The sequence below is a fragment of the Aquila chrysaetos genome, chromosome 5 (assembly GCF_900496995.4).
Source record: "Aquila chrysaetos chrysaetos chromosome 5, bAquChr1.4, whole genome shotgun sequence".
NCBI classification, from domain to species: Eukaryota; Metazoa; Chordata; class Aves; order Accipitriformes; family Accipitridae; genus Aquila; species Aquila chrysaetos.
In genome coordinates, this window is record NC_044008.1 from 17,462,253 (window position 1) to 17,488,660 (window position 26,408).

Below are 26,408 nucleotides of genomic sequence, written 5' to 3' on the forward strand. Positions count from 1 at the left end.
CTGGAGTTTAGGATTTTGTGTTCCCATATGGGGTCCAACCCAGGCAGTTACACTGCTGGGCCTTTTCACTGGCCCTGTGGGTCTTTCATTTGTCATTGCCTGAAGGCAAAGCTTGAAGAGAAGGGTTGGAGATTGCTCTGTCTCAAGATGGTTTTGTTGCCTCTCACTTCTTTTGTGTGGTAAGTGAATGTGAATCCACTCTAAGGGGAAAACTGAATTCAGATCTTGAAATGTCCATTGAAGTGCTGTATATGCCAGGCTATAAAAAGAGGTCCAGATCCAGCCCTGCTCTTTGGGGAGCAGTGGATAAATGTGGCTTTAACAGGAGAGCGCTAGGGACTCCTGATTCCACCCAGGACAGCAATGCTCGTCTGCAGCCTTGAGTTAACTGCTCCATCTGTAAGAGGGTTGGAGAAGGCTTGGGATCCATGCTTGTCCTCCACTGGTAGGGGCTGATGAGTGCTGACCAGAAAAGGATAGCACTCTACCATCCTTATTTCTTCATGTAGCTGTATCATTACCAGTGACGGCATGGATGGTGAGCAAATGGAGTTTGGTTTACAACTGCTTTGCTGTAGGCCTGACTTACATGGCATGTAAAACTGGTTGAAGATAGATGGAGATCTTTGAGATGGGAGGGAGCGTGATACAATTGTGCCAGTGCTTATCAGAGGTTTAAACTTCCCTGATAGCATTTGCTCTCTAGTTGCTATTAATAGTAGGGCCTAGAGATATTTCTGGATGTGATAGCTGACAAGTTTCTTCATCAAATAGTCCATGAATGAGCAAGAAGTGTTGCTATTTTAAACTTAGCTTTGACAAGTAATAGAACTTCAAAGAAAAGCTGTTATTGGAAAATAACCTTGGTGTAAGTTACTGCAAGTGATTCTCTTTAAGTGAAAGATTAAACACAGGGCTGTAACTTTAAGCATCTCTGATAAAGGAAGAGTTTTGTGGGTTTTTTTGCCAGCTGCACTATAGGGGATTTGTATTGGTTTCAAACTTAAATGTTTAAGTGAAGGGTGCTAATAAACCTTGGCAGAGGTGCAAACTAAGGCAGATTTTGAAGGGAACGATCTGGTTTGAACTTGGTGTGAATAGTCACTGCCGAAGTGTTAGGGTAAGCGGAGAAGAGCTCTGTTGAAAAGAGGTTTGTGTTAGGAGGTGAGAATTACCTCAAGTGCACAGGCTGTGGGAGCCAGCAGCAAAAGGCTCTTCCTTCTTGCTCTTTATTTATACTCCTGAACTGATGCATGTCTAGATCTGTCTTTGTTTTTTCGTCTTACACCAGTGCCTGGGATGACATGCCATGAAGCTAAGCGTGTTTTTTAATGAAGAGGAGGGCAGTGTTGACCATGGGGAAGAAAGGATAGTAACAGCAACAAGTGCCTCAAAATAAATTTTTACCACTGCAAAGTCCATTTGGGAGAGCATTGCAGCACCCTCCAAATGGAATGCTCTGAGCTGAGGCACAGGGTTGGTAGGAGAGAAAGTTAGAAAGTTGCGGCTGGTTTGTTATAAACTGCCAGAGCAGTAGCTTGCTGGAGTGGCAGGATCAAGGAACTAACTTCCCACTTCCCCAGCCCCCTGCAAAAGATGGAGCTTGGGACCTTTGATATGGAGTGTGGTACATGTAGAGCATTGAATTGGACCGATTTGGCAGGTCTGGTTTGAATCAGAAATTGTACAGTGCCGTGTCTTGGAAAGCTACCATTACAATGAGTTTACATATGTTAATTAAGCTTTCTTCTATTGTCTTTTAAAAAGCAAAATGCTTCTCCCTGTATGGTTTATGATTTAGAATTTAAGTATTGCTCATGTCAAATACTGTCTCTGGAAGTGAAATGTCCTGGGCATTTCTCATTCCTCTGGATGCCAGGGCACCTGCAGGTTCTGCAAAAATACTGGCTGTGCTGTTTCTCTTACAGTAAAGTTTGGGTCATGTTTTAAGAAAATGTGAAGGCATCACTAATAAAGTGATTTGCCTTTGTGTCTCAAAGGGAATTATAAAAATTGTCAGTAGTGGTAATTTTAAGGATTTTGGCAGTGCATTTGAAAGTGGTTTATAGGTGATTCCAACAATCTCTAGCTTTTGGTGGGATCTTGTGTGTGGATCTGTCTGGTGGTTTTCTTCAATAAACCCTTGGTACTTTCTGTTTTCTTAGCCTGAAGCGGTAGGGAGGTACGATAGACTCCTTACTCCTTTGCTCCAGTTTTTCTGGGATTTAAAGATTGGTTGTGAAGCTTAGTGGATTTTCATGTCTTTGATTAGAAGCATCAGCAATTTGAAGAATGTGGACTTATCAGCTAAACGTTTTTTTGTTTCAAGTAACCTGTTAGGAACTGACTTCCTAATCTTTCTCTGGAGTGCAGGTTGTTAGCTTGTGCCCGTTATGACTTGCTTTAAAAATAGCCATGAGAAAGAGGCTGTGATAGTGTGGGAAGATGGTAAATCATCAACTACTGAAAAACAAACCATGCATCTGTTACACTGTGGAAAAAAAATGCCTGTTAAAAAGCTAAGCTGCAGCAAGTTTTTCCTCCAGTGTCAGGAAGGCCCTTGAAAGATGGTTAGAAGTAGTAAGTGATTAGAATGTGTGTATTTTGGTTTATTGCAAGCTTTCTAAAGTACTCTTGATGTCTTGTTTCTTGCAGAGACTCCAACCGTCATGTTAAGGTAAAGCAGAAAAGTGCAGTGCTGAACATGCTAAAGAAGTTGGACAAAATAAGGTTCAGAGGTCACAAGAGAGATGAGTTCCTTGATTTAGCAGAGTCTCCAAATGCTTCAGACACTGAATGTGGAGATGAAATCCCGGTGAAAATACCTCGAACATCAACTCGAGACAATGAAGAGCTGAGAGACCCTGTAAGTACTTGACTTAAGTATTGTTACAGTATGTTATATAGTTGTCAGGCAGAAAAATAACAGAAATTAATAATTCTTTGTCCCTATATTTTGGATTTAACACTTGAAGATTTGTGGACTAGGAAGTAAACTTCCAGTAATAGGCTTCCATTTTGTGGAAAGATCAATTAATTTCCTAGTATTAGGGTTCCCTGTCCCTACTATTGATTTTAGATGCTGTGGGTTGACAGGTTTGTTAACCTTGGATGTGCTTCTGAATGCTGTCTAGTTTTTGTTTTGTTGAACTACTGATGAACACATCTGAAGGAAAGACTTCAGTCTGAGGAGCTCAGATCTGCTCAAATGGCACTGGCCAGGACTATAGGGATAAGACTTCTGGTGGCTTCATTAGAGTTAGAGGGTCACACCACCTTGTTCTTCACTGCAGTGTTGTATCCAGTAATGCTTCCATGCTATAGAGGTGTTTTAAACCTATGCAGGAGGTGAGCAAGACTCTTCAGGTGCTAAAACTTTTTGGTGCTTATAAGCAGAAACACCCAAACAGACCTACCTTTTTAAAAGACACTGTTTCAGGAAAAGTTAAATATTAGTTAAAAAAAATAATCCTGCTTTAACTGTTAAAAAATGACTGTGGATCCTTGAGCTTGGAGTTCTACAATCTACATTAAGATATGTCCATCTAACTGTATTCTAGCATGTGACTTGGAAGTCAGAATTTGTACCACCCTATTTGGAAACTCACTGTGCAGTTTTTATACCCAAAATGGGGTCAGGCTGTTGTCTGAAAGCTCATTTCTAGAAGCACAGGACTTGCTCGCCGCAAGTGTTAAACTAAAAGACTTCAAACTGTATATGCTTAAGCATCTCCTTTGAGGTTGGCAGCTTGTATCCTGTTCTGTAGCTATTAGTTTTTTTAAATTTAAGTGGGCTTGTGTGGTATCACAAACAATCCTGCTTATATGAAGCTCTTTTGCCAGAATTTTTTTCCTATGATCATGGAACAAACAACTGGTAATGACAGAGCATTTTTCAGTCACAAAAAGTCTATCACATGCAAATCCTCAAGCTCCTCAGACAAGGAAGTCTGTTGAATGCCTTTCCTTTGCTCTTATTCTACTGAAGACATCTGTCATTCGGTAAGACGTAGGTATTGTGTATACTGGGACTAATCTGTGCTGCTGCCATTCCAACATGGTATTTTCTGAGGTTTTTTTGTAGGTAAATACTGGCAGTAGGTAAAAAACTTAAGGCATTATATTTATGCTTGGAGAGCAGGGAATAAATACTCTTTGTATCTAACCAGAAGGATCTGGATGGCAGAGCTGGAGGCTACAGAAAGATCTGTCTGAAACCATAGATACTATTTTCTGTGTTTCTTGAGGAGAATAGTAGCTCCAGGATGGTATGGCTGAGGGAATAGCAAGGTAAAACTACAGTTTTCACTAGTTATAAAGCCTTACAGCTGCACATCTGCGGTGATGGTCTCTATTTTCTCAAATTGTTGAGCTCAGTGTGCTGAGAAGGTGATTTGAAGAGAAACACTTTGCTTTCTGGCTGATGACATACTGTTAAGTAGGCTGTCATGATCTAAGTCCTTGGGATACAGTTGAGTATGGTTCTTTAAAAACAGGGAGAAAGGGAGAGAGGAAAGCAACAACAGCATCAGACTTGTTTTGCCATGCTCGTGATGTTCGAGAGCTCCAAACCGAGTGTGATGCTGGAACAGCCTAAGAGCAGCAGCTGTGTTAGATAGGAGCAAAAGAAGCAAACTTGTACGAGGAAGGAGATCTGACATATAAGGGATGAATTTCAGATGGGAAGTTTTGGGGGATTAGCACTTGGCCCTTGGAGACATCTGCCCACTAAATGCTGATGCCCATCCATAAAATGAAGGGAGAAGAAATAATCCCCTGTGCTGCAGAGGTGCCAAGAGTAAAGAAAGTACTGCTTGTATATTTAAGTCAATATTAAGATAGTGGCTGAGATTGTGTAAACAGGGCAATTCTGAATTATGTCTCTGTTTCTTATTGAGATCATATGGTTGAATTGTGCCTGAATTGTTTTTAATTCGGTGACTAAAACTCAAATTGTACATACAGGGTGGTTTTCTTTTATAGGCTCTGTAAGCAGCTTAGTGTTATACTTTTATTACGCTGATCATGAGAAGACCAAGTCTTGGTTTCTTCCTGTTTAATACATTTGCGGAACTGTTGAAAGCATGCAAAAGTCATTGCAAGTCTTGTGCATGAACTGAAGTTAGGCTGCATGTCTTTTCAGATAGATGTAAGCTATACTGTGCTTCCATTTCTGTTGCTTCACTGTTTCTATTAAAATCTGAGTACAGAACTCATGGGCTTGAAAGAGCAAGATTGGTAGCTTGGAACTGAGCATAGGCATGCAAAATTTGAGTCCTGTTCCTCTTATCCATGTCTTCAATATGTAGATGTCTCTGACTCCGCTGTCAGCCATTCCCTTGAGAAAGGCTTCATCTTTGCTCCTCCTCTCTACTACTTTTTTTGGGGGGGGGGAGGGGGGGGGAGGGGGGTGGTTTTCTTTTTTTGTGGGTTTTGGTTGGTTGGTTGTTTTCTTTGGGGGGGGGGGGGTTCAGTCTGCTATAGTAATCATGGAGCCATTAAAGGAAGATCTCTGTCTGTTAGAACAGTACAGCACAGTCATATGAATGAAAGGCCCTTCTGTGCTGAGCCTCAAGGGTACGTAATGCACTTAGAAATGTGCACATTAGGTGCCTCTTCTTTATATAGGTGTCTGAACTTGACAAGTGTATGCAAAAACTTGCCACAGATGGAGGTGTTAGAGTAAAAAGCCTTGTCATAAAAACGTGTGATTGCAGAGCTCTGACCATCTGCAAAGAAGAGAGCATCCTCTGTTGCACATCTCCAACAAGTGAAGAGAACGTTCAGTCCCAGGCCACAGATACAGCAGTGGGACTTAGTCCCAACACTTTACATGTCTTACTGAAGTAGCATGTGCAAAACTTACACCCTGTGGAAGGACAGAAAGGATGGACAGATGAGGTCATCTTATATTCTTTTTGTTAAAACTGTGAGCTTTACCTATTTAGTTCAATAATAAACATCTTAACTTATGTTTGGGTAAAGCACACAGCTAGATTCTGGTAGGAGGGCCCTGCAGTTGGAAGGATTTGTTATTTTCCTTTGAATTCTCCTTAGTGGTTGCTGACACTTTTTGTTCCAAGGGTGTCTTTTAATTTGAACTAGTTTGGTTTCAGCTTAGAGGCTTGGCTGTTTGCTTGTGTGCGTACTTTCCCCCTCGCATTTAAGTGCCCTGACTACCAGGTATGTCTTGGGTAGCAGGTACTTTCTTAGGTCTCTGTGGGTACTTGGGCACTGTGATCAGATCATTGCCAAGACAGCTGTGTTGGTTAACAAATTAACTCTTTGCTAAGCATCTTTTTCAGTTCCTGAACGGCTTCCCAGATTTCTTCCTCCCTTCCCTCTTTACCATAGGTGGTTGGTTTGGTTTTTTTTAAAGCAAGAACATTCAGCACTGTATGCAGCACTGTTATTTCTGCATTGTTTTGTAAAAACACCACAATCACGAAATAGGTGGAGGATGTAACCTGGTCCATTCCTACTTCCTCATAGTGAACGTATTAGCATTTGTCTTGTTGTGATGTTGGAAATTCAGGTAATGTTGCTTGCTTGGTAATTAAAGTCCCCATTATTCAGTGCTATCATGGTTTCCTATTCTGTAGATGCAACATGGGGTTCCTTCCAGCTAGATCACAATTCTGCACCTAAAAAAGCTTTAAAACATTGCTCTGGCAACTTGATTTGCTAAGATGCAAATGTTCGGGGAGGGGGACTATGCCCTGAAAATTATAGCCTGTCCTTGTATTTGCCAGTTCTGGCTTGATTTGCCTCATTTTAACTTATGTTTTGTGCTATAGATGAATTTATGTTCTCTTAATGTGACAAATGCCCTGTTTTTATAAAAGGGGAGAAAATATTCAGTACTATGTGCAGGTATATGAATGAACTTGGTGCAGAGGAGGATCACATCCCCTTCAGCAGAGGGGGGAAAGAACAAATTTGTGTTTAAATCTGTGGAGGTTCTACACTAACTTGGCAGTGAGAATTACAAGTTGAAGCGCTCTTGTACCTGGCATATTGTACTGAAATCTGCAGTCTAATCTACTTATGCAAGTTCCCTGCCAGTGTGCTAGGATTAAATCTGAGTTATTGTGGTACAGAAAACATTAAATTAATTGCTGTTCCAGTACAGTTTGGCTTTTCCTGAAACATGTCAATTAAAACCTTAAATGCTTCTGTATCGGTCACCTCATTTACAGTGATTGGAAGGTATAAAGCATGATGCAAACATTACAATTAAGATTAAAGTCTCTAAACCTGGCTAGTGCTAGATTTTTTTAAATTTATGTGAAATATAGCTGTGTTTTAGGAGCTTGCCAATATGGGTATGCTTCCAAGAATAGCTTCTAAGGATTAACTATTCATGCAGATGCTTTTGTTCTTGAGCAGTGTTGTTGGGTTTTCCCTTTCCTTACAGCAGGTAAATGCAGCAGCCACAGGGAACCGTTTCATAATTTGAAGTAAGAAAATACACATAAAATGTCAGTTGAGAAACTCGGGAGGCTACAACCTCTCTAGCAAGCTCTGTGTTTTGTTGTATTACTGAAGACTGTTTCCCCTGCCCTGCTTCGCTGCCTAAATGAATGCAAGTTAAAATTTTGTTTTTTAAACTACCTCTTCCCTGTGTCATGTCCCGGCCACTGCTGGGCCCTGAGGAGTGACTTGGGTGGATGGTTACGCCTCTGAGCTTGGCACGCCGTGTCCTCGCTGCTCCCCATCCTCTGTGTTTGAGAACTGCTCCTCTCTAAGTTAATGACAAACTTGGAAATAAGACCAGTGTTTTGTTAGATATTCCTAGAGAAAAATAATCTGCATACGATGTTGTGCAATTAAAATAAAAGGAGAGAGTTGGCCAGTTACGTTTCTGTGTGATGCTGAAGATGTGCTGTGCTGTGGGTGGAGAGGACAGATCGGCATCTGCTGGGTTAAGTGACTTAGACCTTTTCTGTGGCTGTACAGCAACAGTGGTGTCGGTGCTTGGCACACAGAACAAAATCCCATGGCTCGCAGGATGAAGGGGATTTGGGGAGGGAAGGGAGGGAAGGCAGAGAACTCTCAGGTTGGGAGGTGCTGTTATGAAAAGCCTGAACTGCAGATGGCTTGAAAAACACATTTGTGGGGAGATGCGGTTTTTCAGATCCAGAGCTGGATGTGGCTTGGAGCAGCAACTGTGAACTCTGATAGCGGGTTAGAGGCAATCTGTTGTCATCAGAAATCTTCTTTTAACCCCTCTGTCTCTGACTCCACGCTCAACTCTGGCATTTTGCTGGCTTCCTAGGCACTGCCAAGCCTTGTGTGCGGTCTTCACTAAGCAATAGTGATTGCCAACATTTTAAGAGGGCTCCTGTGTCAAATACTGTCAAAGCTAGAGATGCAGAAGGAAAAGCAGAAATCTGTGGAAACCTTCAAGGCTTTTACTGTGAGTCAGAAGCAAGAAAGGGCATCTATACAGTACAGTGTAGTTAATCCAGCCCAAGTCCTAGCACTAGCCTACAGAGGCAGCAGAAAGGAGAAACCTTTACCCAGTTAACACTGGAATTAATACAAGATAATTTTTTGTTAACTTGTGAGTTGAGTCAGTGATGCTAACTTCAGACAGAGGTACTTTATGAATTCAGAGGCAGGCAGTTGACTTCCAGCAAATGTATAGACCTTAGTTCTTATCTTTTTAGCCCGTTAACACCTCTTGACAGAACAAGGTGTGTTGGTGCGGGGAAGAAACTTCTGGACAAAAGAACCATCTGCTTAAATGTCTCCCGTATCACTCTCCTGGACATTCTAAATGCTTCTAAATTGTATTCATTAATATGTTATGGTGTCACTAATTTTGGAAAGGGATGCTTTATTTTCCACCAAACTTGTATCACCGTGTATCTTACTACTCTGGTTAAACCATTTTATAATTACACGATAATTACATGATCTTGCTCCTAGTATTCTTAGCAAGCAGCGTTATGTTTTAACTTAGTGGATTTTTTTTTTTCATTTTTTCTCTAACTTAGGTCATTGTAACCTTTTGTGTTAGTTTAATGATGTGTACCCTCCTGATTTTTGACCCATCAACTGATGTCAGACTTCTTGGATCCAATGCTTTAGCAGATAAACACATTTGGAAACTTTCAGAATGAGTCCTGTTAACTTGCATTACTGCCCCCAGTGCTATGCACCTCTTGCTTTTTCTTTCTTCCAAAGAGGCACAGCCAAGGTATCCTGGGCTTTAATTAATGTCTTAACATCTCTGAAAGAAGCAAAAGTAGAACTGGTTGTCTATATGAATTTCTGAAATGTAGCTCATCTCTGGGTGAAATACCTTACGAGTATCTTCAATGAGGTTGAAAACTTGAATATGCTTAGATATTTGCTAGCCCCTTCTTCCTCTCATCCCTCACCTCAGTCTCTGTGCTCCTGTCCCCACCACAGCACATGGGGTTGGGGAGTGGGGACTGGTTGGGCAGGTCTAAGCACTGGGCTGATGCGCAGAGCCCAGGTGCATTCCTGATGAGTACAGCATCTTGCTCTTTGACCTATATATGATTTTATTTATTTATTTATTTTTAAACAGTGGCACTGTTCCTTTAGACAGTTCCGTATGAACTCCTGCGTGCTGAGAGCAGAGATTGTCCCTTTGTACCTGATGTGGATATACAGTATGGAAAGCCATGCTTTAACACCTGGGCAGCAATCTATATTTTAATAACACTTTCCTTGTGGTTGCCTGTAGAGTGTGTTGTAAGGGTGCTGCTGTTCAACTTCAGCCACACCATCCTCCTTGGGACCCTCCAAGTGTCTGGCAAGTGATAGCACTGAATCTTGCAGCGTAAATAAATATAACCCAGCTCTATTGATAAGAAATCATCACAGAGGTTAATTGCCATCCCGTGCTCATCTGAAAACAGGCAGCTGTTGCTCTTCAGCAGGCTGGAGTGGTTGCAAATGGCATGTCTTACTGCACCTCTCTGGCTAAAGGCAGGTGCGAACGGGAAATGTGGAGCACGGGGAGGAGGATGCTGTGCTGCAGCTCCCGGTGTGAGGACTGCCCCGGGGTCTGTCCGTCTCTGCTATGGCACGGTTCATGCCGGCTCCAAAATGGGAAGCAGCACAGGGCTGCTGCTCAGCTGACAGCTTCTGCTCCTCATTGGGGCTAGCAGTGTTGGCACAGTGCTGTGTGGGTGTGTGTTGCTTTTGGGACTGGAAATAGCATCTCTGCTTGGCACTGTATTGAGCAAGCCCAGGTGGGGAGTTGCTGCCAGGTAAACGCTGTGCAATAAATGCCTTCAGAGTGCAAATTTGCCTGTATAGACAAATTCTGAGGCTTAAACTCAGCATCTGTTCAGCTCAAGCAAGAAAACAGATGTTTAATAGGTATCTCCACACTGTTTTATCTTAAAAGTGCAAATCATTCCCAACAATGAAAGTACTTTGCTGTCAGTGAGCTTTCTGCACATATTTCCTAAAACATAGAAATGTCTTTTAATTAACTCTATTGTAGATTAGTTGAGTTCATATATGTATGTAATTTAAGCTGTCATGGGTAAATGTATGCAAGCTGACTTTTGAAAGCAATACAGTTCCTGTATGTTTTCAGGGCTCAAACAAAGGGTGGGGGAATGATTAGGATAGGTAAATAAATCTCTTTTTGTCTTGAGGTCATTTCTTAGATGTAGGCTTCTGTAATCTAGCACTTTGATTTTGAGTACAAACTGTTGGAGAAGCTCCTGTAATACTTGTTGGCAGACTTTTTGTACCTGGTGGGGACTGCACATAGTGCCTGAACAACCATTACCCAGGAGATGCCCTCACCCACCCTTTCCCCTGCTGTCTGAAAATGCCCACTTTGAGGGAAGGACAGCATCACCTGCCTTCTGCTGTGTGGGCTTGGGGCTTTTCTGTGCTCACTTCATGGAGGCGGTGGTTGTCATTGTCATTCCTAACTAATCAAATTGCTCTTCAGTTCCAGCATTCTGCAGTATTTCCAGTGCTGAATTTGTTCAAGGGGTGCTGGTAAATCTCTCGAGACACGCAATCTCCTGACTCCCCCCTCTTCTGGCCTGCTAGGATGAGCTTCTGGGCACTGACCACATACTTCAGCAGTAACTGGGCTGTGCTGGAGGTTGGGGAGCAGGGAACCCTTTCCTTGCAGAGAAACCGTGGTCTTCAGAATTACACGCTCCATAAATGGATATTAAAATAGACAATACGTGTTTTCTAATAGCTCAGTAAATATCTAGAAAAGTATTACATTTGCTAGCTTCACAATTTTATATGTAAAGTATGTTGAATTGACAGTTCATTTAATAGGAAGAGGAGAGGGATAGTATGCCTTTTAAGTCAGCAGAAGAAAGGCTAAATGATGATGCAGCAGAACTGGTAAGGGGGGAAAAATATCTTTGTTTTCTGTAACTCCCTGAGGTCTGCAGAAGTGCGTTCTGTAAACTTACACGGGAGAGATGCTGTGCATTTGATTAGTTTTCACTCATTTATTTTGGTGATTTAATGCTGAATAAGAGGCATGCAGAGTTGTTGATACTTGCATCTTTACTGCCCCAGAAGTAAGTTGATGTATTTAAATGACAAAAAAAAAATGTGCCTCCGAGCTGTGAGTGTGTTCTGGCTTTCTTATAGGCTGGTCCAGGGACCATCATCATGGCTTCAGGAGTCCAGGATTTTAACAGAACAGAGTCTGACAGACTGAATGAGATCAAAGGTCACCTGGAAATAGCCTTACTGGAAAAACACTTTTTACGTAAGTATAAAATTAATGCTCTGTGGAAGGGAAGCATTTTTTAAGCCTGCTGAAATAAGGCTTCTCTAAACTGCAAAAGTTGGCATCAGAATTTTGAGGTGTGCTGCTGTGTGGATAGCGCGTGGACTGATGCTTCCCTAGGAGGAACTTAAAAGTATTCTCAGGGTTTCTGGGTCACTTGGGTATTTTTTTCCTCATTGCATTCTTCACAACATACCTCACTACATGACAAAAGCTGCTTAGTTGAAGTCTTGGTGTTGACATCTGCAGATTATCTTAGAATTAACTCAACCTTAGTGTGGTTGCAGTAGGTGGTTTTTGTCTAGAAGTAATTTTAAGAAGAGATTTCTGAAGGGGTGACCAATATATTTCCTTGGCAGCTGTTTCAACAAGTAATACGTCTTAAAACACATGTCTCTTAACAGTATATGAATTACCGCTAAGTGTTGTAAGAAATACAGATAAGAATACCTGTAGATTTCAAGTGTTACTTGTTAGGGTTTGTGTGTACGTATATATGTGTGTGTGTGTATGAGACAAAATTGTCATTCATGGCTAGAGGCACCTGTAAGACTTTTGGGATTTTACCTCAGCAGATCTGAACTGCTGACTTGTAAGACAGGATAGTTAAACCAGAAAAATGTAAGACAAGCATTCCTTTAACTTGAAAAAGTAGAGATCTCTGTAATAAATCAATGAGAACTCTTGCTCAGTTGCTTCCCAAAATCATCATTTTAATGGATTATTTTTGAACTTCAGAATATGAGGGTTGTTTTTATGTGTTCAAAGCTTGTCAGATATTTTCTAAGGGGTAGAAGTACCAAGGCTATAGATTCTACTCAATTTCTCTATTAAGTTTCTAACAAGACTTGTGTTTTCATTTGGCAATATTTCTTTGATATTTTTCCCCCTGTGTGTGTGAGAGGGAGGCCTGATAAAGGAGACTGGGCAAGAATTTATAGTGAGCTGCTATCAGCTTCCACTGATAGCTGGAAGATGTATCATGATTGGAATATCAAGCAAAAACTGAAAGCTCTGTTTGACTTGCCTTATTGGTTTCAGTGATTTATTTGAATTCTTATTTAACTGTGCAGTACAGAATTACCACGTACTCCTTCCATACCCAAAGAGATATTGCTTAAGGTTCTGTTATCAAATTGTTTTTTAAACTAGATGGGACATTTGTGATCTCCTGATGTAATCTGATGTGTAACAGAAACAGTAGGACTTCCCAGAACTGATTTCTGATTTGAACTAGGACATGCTTTTTGCTGTAAAAACATGATAGGGTTCCCAGATACTTCCATGGCTGGTGAATCCATTCTCAGTCCTTAGTATATGCTTACAGTAACTACATGGGGCAGGCATTTTTGTGAATATTTTTAGTCTTCAGGTTCTTGCTGTATTTTGAAAACCTTCTGATCAACTATGTTACTACTTTTAGCTGAATCTTTTTCCTTTGCAACAGACCTTTGTAGCAAACTCCAAGGTGAAGGGTAGTGAAGCTCGGGCTTTCACATAAACTTTGAGCAGATGGTTGTACGTTCAGGCCAATGGGGTAGTTCAGCTGAGTGGCATGGGTCAGTCCTGGGTGTCTCCAAGCCCTTACTGCTAGGTCAAGAGCTCTTCACCAAAGCCTGAGGTTTGCTGTAGCTGCAGTTACAGAGTTGTCCTGGCAAGTTGGTCGTAACTCTGAACGTAAAAACAGGAGAAAAAATGGTAAACTGGTAGAGAAATAAGTGCAGTAAAGCTTATCCCTTATTCCCCTACACACCATTCAAAGTTTTGGGCTGAAATATGTAACTATGTTTGTCAGTTGGGAATGAAGTAGGAGCTCACTTTTTGGATATGGTTCCTGTATTCTTCTGTTTTCTTCCTCCTTCGCTTTGAGTTAATGTTTTGAGTTGGGTTTTTTTTATGTACTAGAAATGCTTTGTTATTTTTTTTCTTCCCAAGAGTGAATTGATGATGAGCAGAAAAACATTCTTGAAATGTGCAGTTTGTTTACTTTAATTTGCCCTTGGAAGAAAGCCTGATCATTATTGTTTTTAAATCCTATTGCTGCAGTAGGTGTTTTTCAAGAAGGCTAGTCACTCAGCTGTATTTGCATACTATTTTTAATTATGGAATTCCTTAAGGACACCTTGCTGTAATTGTATTTTTGCATAAACTGTTTGCCACTTCCTCTTACTCCATTTCTTCCAGCTAGGTGTGCAAAAATCAAAGCAACTGCTAGTATGTGGGGGAGATATTTAAGGTTCCATGGATTTGCTTTTTAATGTGTTGAGTTTCTAATCATTATTAGCCTGATCCTGGCTTTATTTTTGCCTCTTCTGTAACTCTTATTTGTATTGGTGTGTTATGAGCCAGGATGTTTAAGGAGGAGAGATTTCCTCCCAGCTATACATAATGTATAATGTACACATACACAACACAGCTACAAGTCAGTGTGGGTATGTAGTTGCAGGTGCCTGGCTAAAGGAAGAGTGAACTGGTAGTCTTCTCTAAACTCCATTCAGCCATAAGTAGGCACCAGTAAAAGGTGCAGTTTGGCTGACTAGTATTTTCAGTGGAACACATCCCAAATCTAACTGTAGCCTCTACAAGTTGCAGAGGAAATCTGGAGCAAATAGTTAATGCATAAAAACAGTTGTCTGTAAAGGGAAAATATCTACATCTAAGATGTCAGATGAATCTCTTCCTTAGCAAAGAGATAATCTAAACATCGAGGGGTGAAGATGGAGAGGAATTGCTTAGTGTGTTGCATAGCTGTAAATGCAAATAAAATGTGACTGGAAATGCAAGGGATTTAAGCTGCAGACTGACAGGAGGATGAGGCACGAGGAGGAAGGGATCTTGGATAATGATGTTTTAAGCAAGGGAGTGATCATCTGACTCTTCCAGCCTGAAAGGGCTAAAGTTGCTTTTCCTGTCTGTGGGGGAATGGTCTTAATCTCCGTAATCTAATGGCTCCTTCTGAGCCGTAGTACAGGAATGCTGAAAAAGTGTGTTGGGTCTGTCCAGACTGCAGTATCAGGGTGGGTTCTGCAGAACAAGTCTTGAATGCCTGCTGAACGAAAAGTGCAAAGAGCTTAGTTTGCTGGACCTCCAAATGCACGTGGATGGAAAAAGCTCTGTCTTGGAGCTGTCACCATCAGAATAATCTGCTTATAAAGAACTTTGTGTATTAATATAACTTGTTTTTAACGCACATGAACATTGCCTTGGTGCTGGCTAAAGGTTCAGGTAGGGAAGGCAACTGGTGAACTGGGGCAGCTGGGTTAATATCCTAAGGTTAGTAGTGGTTTTAGCACTTCTATTTCAAAATCTGGTTGTATCTAAACAAGAAATAAAAACGTGCTTGCTGCTTTTGCATTTGAAAGACAAAACTATAGGCAATACCTTTTTGGGTTTGCACCTTCCTGTTACCGTTTGTGCCTGGTTATGGAGGGCAGTTTTCCTGATATCAGCACTCTGGTCCCTGTGCTACAAGGTGCTTTGTAGGCATACATGCATCCTATGGTTTACATGAAGTATTAGCTAATTTTCATTCAAGGATGTTCAGTCCTTTTGCAATGCTAATTTTAGCAGCTCGGGGAAGAGGAGGTAGTGGTAGCAGCAGCTAAGAGTAAACAAACCAGGTGACTTAGAGAAGAACGTTAGTCATAAACTGGTAAATCTAAGAAACGCTGTGTGAGGATAAAAAGCTTTAGGAGGAAATAAAGTCCTCTCCCATAAGGGTTTTGCATTCCACTCTGTACAGCAGGCTGTGGCAGGAGTCTCTAGGGGCTTACAAAACTGCTGGTTTCGGTTATGATTTTTATATCAACATTACAAAAGAAGTGAGGATTATGCTTTCCCATTGAAATTTCTGCTTCCCCGCACTCTTCATTCTCATGTTCCTTTCTAAACCTTGTATGTGACTAACTTCCCATTGTTTCCTCTGGCTTCTGCATTTTGGTATAAATGACCCAATGATTCTTTGTAAGAAGAGCAACCTAGCAGAACACAGACCTCATGCAAGTAGAGCTCTAGAAAACCATATGTGGTCCTTCGGCAGTTCTGGAGTGTTAGAAAGTGATAAACCTTAGAGGCGAAGTGTGTCGTAGTGGTTGTGACCAGCAAAAGACCTGTACTACAAAGTCCTGTTCCGTACAGAAATGCTAATACCTGCTTGAATACCCACAGTAATTGTGTGCCACAAATTGACTATGAAGCTGAGTCAGAGTCTGACTACCAACTGTGTCAGGACACCCTTGGTGTAATTTCTCCTGACATGAGGGTCAAACACCTGCTGCAGTAGCAGAGCTAGAGAAGAGCAGAGGAATAGTTTGACTGCATTGGTTTTGCTGTCGTCTTACTGACCTGGCAGCCTGTAGTCATCTTTGGTTTAGAAATCTTGAAGCAGAATGAAGAGTTGATTTAAGTAGCAGGTGAAGACCCTGGTAAGGGAGTAAGTAGCTGCTGTGTATATCTCAGCCACCCAAATACTGACTGTGGGCCATAGTAGCCATTCCTTGCTTAGATGGATAACCCTGGCCAAGGGATCCTGATGCTGCAGCATGGGCTGCTAAATAAAGCGTGCTGATGCCGGTGAGCACCGAGGCTGTGGTGGCAGTGGAGCTTACCCTGGGTTTCTCCCGCCCTCTGCTCCTTCCCCTAAGCGCCCTCCTTTCTTTCAGCTTAAAATCCTGGACTCCCAGACACTAACAGGGTGTTTCTGAGAGATCTGCACACATCCCTCGAGCTTGTGGAGTTCCTCTGATGAGGACTGTGGTTTGTGTATGGTGACTGGTGGGGAATCTTCTTGAACATCTTCCCTGGGCACCCAGAGAAGCCACAGTAAAAAGGCATGAGTCCAGGTTTTGCTGCAGAGCTGTCTGTTCATCAGAGCTGCTCTTGCTTGCTTTGTACTAACAAATTTTTTAAGTTTTTTTTCAAGGTCTGACTTCTGAATGGGAGACTTCTCAAAACCCACAGAAAGCTTCTTAAAAGGTGTAGGAAAGGTTTTGATTATACCCAGAGATGCTTACATGATGCACCATGTATATTGAATGCATGTCTAGCCTTCCTGGACAAAACATCCTCCAAAACTGGCTTCGTTTTCCTGGAAACATTGTTGGAAGAGGCAATTGTGAGCAGGTTAGAGCATTTGCCTGGTGTTTTAAGAGGCCTCAGTATAGAGAAAAGAGGATTCAGACCTCCATTCTCATCTGTGAGGACTCTGCTCTGACTGATGGAGGATGGGTTGTGCTCTTGCTCTCAACTTGGCTTCCAAGAGCACAAGGTTCCTGAGACCCTCTCCTGAGGGGAGAGGGAAAGAATGTGACTCCAGCCCAGCACGGCAGCAGGCTGGAGTCCTGGGCTGGTCCTTGTTTCGGGACTGGCTTGTGCAGTCTGCCCTCTTCATTGGATAAAGCATGCGAATGGCGGTGGTGTGAAGATGCCAGAATGCTGGAGGGTCCAACCCAGGAGGATCATGTGCCATCATGCCGCCTTTTCGTGGGGCTGATTAACCAAAGTGCAGCAGAGCGCTGACAGAGGTGTATTGTTTTAGCTCCTCCATGGGCTCAAACAGATGGTGCCTACGCATCGCGTTAAGTAGGTGGGATGTGCTCTTGCTTCTGCCTTTTTTTGGGTGCCCAACTTGGCTTCGTGGATTGTGGAGTCAGTGTGAAAGCTCAGGCAGGGCAGCGGTCAGCGCTGCTGTGCCTGTCCCTTTTGTATAACTGGGCCGGAGATTTTGGGATCCCCACGTGGAACCTGCTCTTCCCTGCTCGGCTTAGTAACATAAAAGCCTTGGAAGAACCTACTGCTCTTCCCGAGCCAGACGTTGAAATGTTTATAGCCTGTTTCACTTCTGCCAAAAACAGGGAGTGAAAACAGTTCCTGCAATAATGACAAAATTTTTGCAGTTCCCTTCATTTTATATGGATTCTGCAACTCTTCTGGCATTTTTAGTCTCTGAAATCTCTGAAAATTCATAGAGCAGGAGTACTTTTCATGACTTTTAAGCTGGCAAAAGTGTATCTAGCAACAGCAAACTTCCCACTTGATATTTTGAGATGGGGATCTATCTCAGTAAGCTATTGATTTTTAAGATAGTTCAGATGTTTTCAGGAAGCTTAATTTAAAATCCTTCTGTAATGAAGGGGAAATGATCTTGTGTCTGTTACAACACAGTAAAGGTCTACTGAAAACTCTATGTGTAAACATAAAGTTACTAATTGGTTGTTAGCATAACTATTTTGTTCATACCATAGTAATGACATCTTAATTCTTTCCAACCTCACCCGCTTGAAGTGGGACATAACAGGAATGGTGAGAGAGGAGACCAGACCAGTTTGCATAGAGGAAGAAGATCTTGTCAAACATGATGTGCTTTGTAAATCAGTCTTCCTCATCACATGAGATAGAAGAACACTTTTACATGAAACTCTGCTGTTGAGGTGAGGAAAATAGTACCAGGGGAATGTTAATTGCACTAAGAAGCAGGACGACAGTTCAGATTTAACCTTCCCTCCACTGCTTCTGGATCAGAGTTGGCTTATTTCCTATCAGCGTAGAGAGAGCCCAGGCTGCTCCCCACCCTGTAGGCGTATGCAAAGACACTCAAAAATTGGTCCTCAAAAGCTGTGCTTATTTTAAGTACTGGAACAGGAGCTCTGCCTTTGAAAGAGCAAAGAGAGGCACAGCAGAATGATGGAAACAAAAAAAGTAAAAAGAGGGATTGTTTAACTGCCAAACCCATGTTAGGGGTTTTTTAAGGCAAACTCGTATGACTGTTTCTGAATATGACACATTACTTGTTCGTTTTGATGTGTGCAGGTAAACCAGACTGAGCTGGAGAAAGGTTATAGTGAAAATGTGGTTTTTATACTTAACCGTTTCATTTCTCCACTCTACCAAAACACCTATATAAAACAGGATAGGGAGGAGGAAAGGATATGCACTCAAAAAATGTAGCTTATCTTTAATGTTTCTGTCTGCTTTTTTGGCTTTTTATGACACCAATATTCCCATTAAAAAATCTTTTTTTTTCCCCTTTTTTCTGTATGAAAGACTCATGCAAACAAGCAAGAGGCCTGACCAAAAGGGAAAACCATTAAATTGACAAAGCAAGGAAACAAGGTGTTCTCAAATGCAAAAACCCTCTGAATAGTTCTTCCTTCAGTTTTCTTTCTTTGCTGACTTGTTTTTGTTTGGTTTGTGGGTTTTTTCCCCTTATCTAATTAGCATGTGGATGTCTTGCTTTTTGTCCCCATCCATAGACTGGTTGGGTTAAAAAAAATCTTCATATGTTTTTAGCATTATTTTCTTCTAGAGAGTGTAGCTGAGCAAAGATCAGCTGAAGGTAAAGTAGTTCAGGATGAGTCTTTTGGAGCAATAGGAAAATAAGTTTTTGAGGAAGGAAGAATGAGAGTTCATGGAGGATTAGTTGTGTAGCTGAATGTGTGGACAACACATTTTGATCCCTGTATAGTAGTAGATCATGTGAGGTATTGAATTTGAGGTGGTGGTTTGGGTTTGGTTTTTTTTTATGCTTTCTCTTGATTTTACTCTTTCCTTACAGGAGTTTCTTTGCTCACCTAGGACTCCTCACCACTAAATAAATAAGTTGTTGAATGATACAAAAAATATGACAGAAGTTCACTCATGCTGTGGGGAATTTCACTATGACACTAACTGCTAAAGTTTACAGAGATGAATCGGGGCTTGTAGATGGCTCTGTTCCTTCTAAGTAGCTGATGCTTTCACTGGCATCTTCAACTGCTCTTAGTAAGAGGAAGCTGTTATCACAATATATTGGGAATAGTTTTTGTGTAATTCTCTCTGTGATGCTGTAACATTGGCTGCCATTCCACTCCTTAGCACCGTGCAGCATGGTTGGCAGAGGAAGTCCCTGCACTGCAGGTAGGTGGTGGTTCAGAGGGTACTGCCACCAGTCCCTCTTCTTGTGCTGGTGGAAGAGCATCTCTTCCTGACCATCGCCAAACAGGGTGCTGGGCTCAGTAACTCTTTCATTTCACTTGATGTAGCTGCTAAATGTTCGTATACGACACTTAGCTTCCTCAATGTTGCTTCACAAAATACCTATTGCAAGATAAAGAGAGAAAAAAAAAAAAAGAATTATTCTCGTCTTTGTGCCTGAGTTGTCATAAAGAACCACCTCTGAGTTAGACAAAGTCTGAGAGCTTCTGCCTTCAGTTTAACAGGACCTCCCCTTAATCTACTTCTTTTTTAAAAACTAAATGGTATAATATGGAGTTGACATAAAACATAGTTACCAAAACAAATTCTGAGGAAGCACTGGGCAAAAGAGGGATCAGCGATGCTGAAACCCATCATTATGCCTCACCAAGTTCACTCATGGCTTTTCTGAATTAAAGGTAATAGAAAAATAAAAATCTAGAGTAGGAACATAGGTTGGCTTTAGTCTGTTGGTGTAAAAGGGACTTAAAGTCAATGTAATGCTGATTTCTACTTTTTCCAGCAAAGAATGTGAGGACAGTGTCCTGAAAAAACCAGCATGAAAAACTCTTGCGTAAAATGCAGTCAGTTTACAGTTTTGTACTGAATCATTCTGGTAATAGTATCTGGTATTGTTATAGTAGGAAGGAACTTCTAAAATTGTGGTCAGATAATGCCACAGTCGGGCTCCTTCTCCCACCCCCCTCCCACTGTTGCTGCTGTCTGTCTGCTGGAATGACTCTCCAGACCACTCGTTGTCCAGTTCTGGAAGAGCTACGAAGAACAAGAAGGCTGGTATCCGTTTTAGAAGTGACCACCTAACTGCACAAGCAAAGGAAGGGTTAGACAGTCAACCTCGAGTTTGGGGCTTGAAAGGGGAGATTTTTAGGTTCTTCCTTCTTAAAATGCTAAGGGTAGTCCCCGTAAGCAGGTTAGCTTTGTGCTTCCAAAGTGAAGCGTAGAAGTCCAAGTGTGAAGGAGGACATGAACTTAAGAGGTGACTTAAAGAAGAAAGGACAGCTAATAAAGTGCAGCTGCTAGAGCAATGGCTTAGGCGAGCCCTTTTCTTTCCCAAGCATCTGGCATTCAAAGAAGTAGAGTATCTTGCAATGTCTGGGATCAAAGGCTAATGTTTTATCTGAAGTCTTTTGGATAGATTTGTGGTAAGTCTTTGGCAGTCTCTGTGGTTCTCAAGTCACTGGTGGAAAGGACATAAGCCCTGGGTAAGGAGTGTTAGAGATTAGAAGAACAAGAAACAAATAGTACACAATTAAGCTGTATCCAGTTATTGCTATGAATTGTGAACTTGTCTCCAGAGGAGTATATGAATTACAAAATAACTGGAAACAGGAAAAAAACAGGTTAGGGATTGCTATTGTGGGTCCTTCCTCCATCACTGCTTGTTGGTCAGACAGTGTTCTTTGTATGTCTTTGCATTATCACAAGTGGTGGAGCTGTTCCTTGTCTTTCAGAACACTGCAACTTGCTGCTGGTGTTTAAGATAAAGACTAAAGCTCTTCAATGTCTATGTTAATGAAAACAGACATGTTTTAAGACTCCTAACATCTTGTTAGTAATGTCATATAGTTGGTTTAGTTGGGACAAAGTTAAAATATTAGCTTTCTATAGGAGCTGGGAGTCTGGCAAAGGTAGAAGCTGCCTGCACCGGAGAAAACTCCGAATGTCTGGCTCTGTCAGCGTGGCTGGCGAGATCCAGTTTGACTGTGTGTGGTTGGGATTTAGTGCATTTAGTACCAATTAAACAACATCCTTGAACTCTGGTAATGTTCAGAGGGTTGTAGGGAGATTTGCCATAATTAACATAGACGTAGAAGGGTTATTTATATCTTGTTAAGTACTGGTGTTGCCCCATTGTCCTAGTTTCAGCTGGGATAGAGTTAACTGTCTTCCTAGTAGCTGGTACAGTGCTATGTTTTGAGTTCAGTATGAGAAGAATGTTGATAACACTGATGTTTTCAGTTGCTGCTAGTAGTGTTTAGACTAATGTCAAGGATTTTTCAGCTTCTCATGCCCAGCCAGCGAGAAAGCTGGAGGGGCACAAGAAGTTGGCACAGGACACAGCCAGGGCACCTGACCCAAACTGGCCAACAGGGTATTCCATACCATATGACGTCCCATCTAGTATAGGAACTGGGAAGGGGGGGCGGGGAATCGCCGCTCGGGGGACTAGCTGGGTGCCGGTCGGCGGGTGGTGAGCAATTGCACTGCGCATCATTTGTACATTCCAATCCTTTCATTATTGCTGTTGTCATTTTATTAGTGTTATCATTATCATTATCCGTTTCTTCTTTTCTGTTCTATTAAACTGTTCTTATCTCAACCCGTGGGTTTTGCTTCTTTTTCCCGATTTTCTCCCCCATCCCACTGGGTGGGGGGGGAGTGAGTGAGCGGCTGCGTGGTGCTTAGTTGCTGGCTGGGGTTAAACCACGACACCCATGTAAATATTACAGGGTGCATGTACGCTTTTTGGCATTTCTAGGTTTTTAACTTTGTCTCCTTAGGTTTAATACTAAACTGATTTGGTAGCTAGAAACAGTAGTCTGCAGTCTTTAGCTATGCTCTGAAAGAAATTTTTGGTCACTTTGTCCCAGAGGGGGATTTTGCAGCATACCTGTAGGCCTACAAAGGAATGCTATTATGTAAAACAGCTACTAGGAGACTCCCTAATCCATCTCCAATCCCCGCATTAAGGGAAACATCCGCTTTACTGCACATGCGGTATTGAATTAGAAATCCAAGATGCTGCCACGCCTTCCCAGCCTGATGTATCATCTTTCTTTTCTAAATACTATTCAGGTTCTGTTCAGTCTCACCTGAACTAAATACTTTGGTATTTAAGAGCTTTTTATCAAAGCATTTCTTACAAGCTTTTGTATTCTGAGGAGCAAACTGAAATTTTTCAGTTGCTGTAATGGCTGATGCCATATGATGATGCAACGAAGCGCTCAGTAGCTTGTCTTTTAGAAGTTGCGTGATAGCAACTAAACTTTTTGAAATGTTAAATCTTTAAATTTAAATGATCAAATCCTTCAGGTGCGACAGTTATGTTACACCTAATAGAGGATAAAATGCTGTAGAAAAACTGAAATGGATAAATTTTTTTGGTAACCTGTGAGATGCATCGTGGATGATGCTCTTTCCTATGGGGGTCAATTCTCCTAGGGTTTACAGTGCAGTAGTATTCAGGTTAATGCAGTTGAAATGCTATTGTTGCCCTGTCTCACAGACTTCTCAAGCTCACTTTTAAAAGTGCAATAGCATCCAGATACTGTCCTGCTTTTCTACACAAGTTGACTTCGCTGGAGAGATTTTAAAGTGTTTTTTCAGGGTCACACTTGCTGTCACAACCTAAAGGGTTACCCAGCCTGCAGGTATATAGAGATTGTGACAGTGGGTTGGTAGGATTCTGTAATGCAGAAGGACATGGAGGCTTTTTACTCTAAATTTCTCTATTTTATTACAGTTTGCTACAAATACCACAAAAATCACCACTAGCAACTATACCTATGATTGATAAAGCAAATACATATGTATGAAAAAAAAAAAGTATATATAAAGGTGTTACAAATTGTTGGCAGCAATCAATAGTATGGCAGCAACCAAGTAGGTGTATACTATTACAGGTGACTACAAACTTAACACTGGTGAAGCAAACTTATCATAATTACATCTGCTGCTATATTATTGATAGATTACTTATGCACATATACATATGTTTACAATAATACCAGTATTAAGCTTATTGGACAGATCTCAGAATGGGCCAAACCATCCCAGAACGGGGAGGACAAACCAAACCCTCCCCGGCGAGGATCCAAGATCTCTTAGAAAGTTTGTGTGGAGAGTTCAACCTATTTAGGAAAGGAAAAGTACATGCAGCACGGGACGTTCACAGAGAGAGAAGCTTCATTTTGGATAAAAATTAAGTCGTTTTTATATCATAGAGAAATAAGGAGGTGTAGGACACCACCACTTCAGCAGCCAATAGATGCTATTAATTTCTGTTTTTTACCTCGAATAGCCAATAAATGTTGATGTTTTCTGTTCTCTCAGGCCAATTTTTATTTTTCCAGACTGTTTTCCTGTTCTTGCAGATAGAACAGCCAATGGTAGTTACTAATTCTTACTTTCTCAGGATGTTTTCTCCCTTTTCCAGACTATTTTTCACCTTTTCAGATGATAAGTTGCTGTTACAGTTCCTTGTTTTTGTGCTTATCAGTGGTATCTCAGGATGTCTCTGGTTTCTAGGTACCCATCTGTGTACTTCAAAGAGGCCAGCTGTACTTCTCAAGGATGTTTCTGGTTCCAAGGCCTAGTTCCCAGGCTGGCAGGCATTTTCTCTGTCAGTATTTCAGCAGACGTTTTCTTCTGTTAGTAATTTTCCCCTTCTAACCAGGTCACTGTTATGGCTACTCACATCACCTGCATGTCCAGTTAAGACGTGCACTGAGCCTCTTGTAATATTTTAATGTTTCTTGCCCGGCAGGAGATAGGGAGCTGTGATTGATATCCTGAGGAGGGAAATTACAGAAGCCGATTCATCTTGGAGCTGAAGCTGAAGCTTGACCTTTTATGTTCTACCCTTTTGTGTGTGTGTGGAGGGGGGAGGTTGTTTGAATTTTGGCTGGCTGAAGATGAAATCCAAGGAGCACTCCCGTTCTCATCGTCAAGGAGGATACTCATCTCTAAAGCTCAGTAGATAGATACCATGGTGAAATGTTTACAGGTTCTTCTCAAGGGTTCGTGACCTCTGCTCTTTGTAGCCAACTTCACTGGTTCTGCAGGAGGACCCCTTAGGGCTAGAGAAATATCCTCTGAAAGTGCCGTTCAGCTTGGCCAAATTGTAGATTATTTCAGGGGAGAGAGCAAGGAAGAACACCACCCCACCCCACACTCCGCCATGGTTTCTGTTGCTTAGCAAACTTTAGAGTATTTAACTAACCAAACACGGAGGTTTTACAATGCCGGACGGCACTGCTGCCAAAGTAGCAACAAATACTGCTTTAAGGAGTTGGAGGGGCCACAGCAGTTGTAGTGGGGTGGATTTGAATTGCAGTCATGTATGTGAAAGTTAGTAAATGCTATGAAAGGTGAAGCTGTGACAATCCTTAATGATGGGGTGCTGTATTTTTATGTTTTGTTCTATAGGAGTTCTGCCCCGTTCGTTGTGTATCCTTTCACTCTGCCTCTTTCCATAAAGAATCTCTGGCACTGCTTGTCCTGCTAGTGGTCAAGTTTCTGGGGGTTGTGTTTTGGTTTTAGTAGAACAAGATGTAGCACAATCAGAACAACTGGAATTAAGGAAGCTGGAAGATCTGAGTAGACTTTCAGGGGCACTGAGGTTAATTTATACTACTTGTGGTTTTCTTATGTACACAGAATGCATAGTCACTTCCTCTTTAAAAAAAAAAAAAGTGCTTAGTAAAAAATTTTTTCCCTTTAATGGTCTTGAAGATAACAACCCTATGAAGCTTTGGAAGTTTTTTGTGATATCTTCATGATATTGCACAAGGTCCAGTGCATTTGAAGTGCAACAGATGTTTCCCCTTAGCTGTGTGCCTGCTCTTGTTCTGGAACAAGGCGAGCCCTTGAAAGTAGGGTAAGCTAATTATAAACATAGTTTTCTTATTGGATTTAAAAGTCCTTGTGGACACATGATTAGGAACAGCACCATGTATGGGTATGCCTTTTTGTCCATATCTTTCCATTTATTTACAGGAGAGACAATAGCTGCTGCAACAGTGGAAGTTCCCTACCCTACCCTTGGGAATAAATTTCAGTTTTAGTTGCTGGAAGATAACTTGCTTTATGTGCTCTGACTCTTCTTTCTGAGGTCACTAACGAGGCATCAATGGGGAGATGGCAGCACTCCTTTCTGTTTGGTGGAGTTCAACCTGTAGCCTCATGGTGGAAACTGTCATGTCCTCTTGATTTGTGTATCTTTTTCCTGTCTCCCCTAACTCTTCTCTAAATCTCTTAGCGCTGCAGGAATACAGATAATCTAGTACCACCTAACTTGCACAGCAAGTAAAATAAGTGATCAGAGATACTGCACAAGGGCCTCCTTCAGAGGTGGGAGTGTTTATCAGTTCCTCTGAACATTTGCACTAGGGCTTCACACCTTCTCAAGATGCATAATGATTGGAATCAGAGAGGGTCAGATATCAAAATTATCTGACTAGCAAAGGTTTACAAGGCAATATGTGAAAATAAACAGAAGAGGTTGCTGGAGGGTATGACGTAATATACAAATCCTGTAAAAACAATGTAAAACCTCAACCCCTGTGTCTGTGGTGATGGTGGAACTAGCACGTATTTTCTGTTCTGGTTTGCTGTAAGCTTGAAATACACCTGCTGTTCTACGATTTATTGCCGATATTTAGCTTAAAAACCAGCCCAGAGACCAAAATGTAGAGTAATTTTTTTGTTTAAAAAAAAAAAAAAAAAAAAAAAAAAAGAGAGCGATTCCTAGTTGTCGTCTTTTTGTCATGTCTCTTATATGCCTATCTGGGAAAAGTGATCACTGATAGTGACCCTGTTGTAGCTCTAGAGTAAAATAAGGTCATGAATAAGGATACTGCCAGAAACAAAAAAGCAAGGCTAATGAGCCACAAAAAAGCCTTACGCATAGTTGATACTAACTTCTCATGAAAAAAGTTCTGAGAGGGTCTAT

General features: G+C 41.5%; 1 protein-coding gene across 4 annotated transcripts in view; it reads left to right on the top strand.

Moving 5' to 3' along the window:
• GRAMD4 (GRAM domain containing 4) overlaps positions 1 to 26,408 on the top strand; it is an 81,007-nt gene that overhangs the window by 22,131 nt on the left and 32,468 nt on the right. For all 4 annotated transcript variants that reach the window (XM_030015165.2, XM_030015166.2, XM_030015168.2 and 1 more), the window contains 2 exons: positions 2,656 to 2,866; positions 11,623 to 11,743. In XM_030015165.2, the coding sequence (XP_029871025.1) occupies positions 2,656 to 2,866; positions 11,623 to 11,743 (332 nt within the window). The remainder of the gene's footprint in view (positions 1 to 2,655; positions 2,867 to 11,622; positions 11,744 to 26,408) is intronic.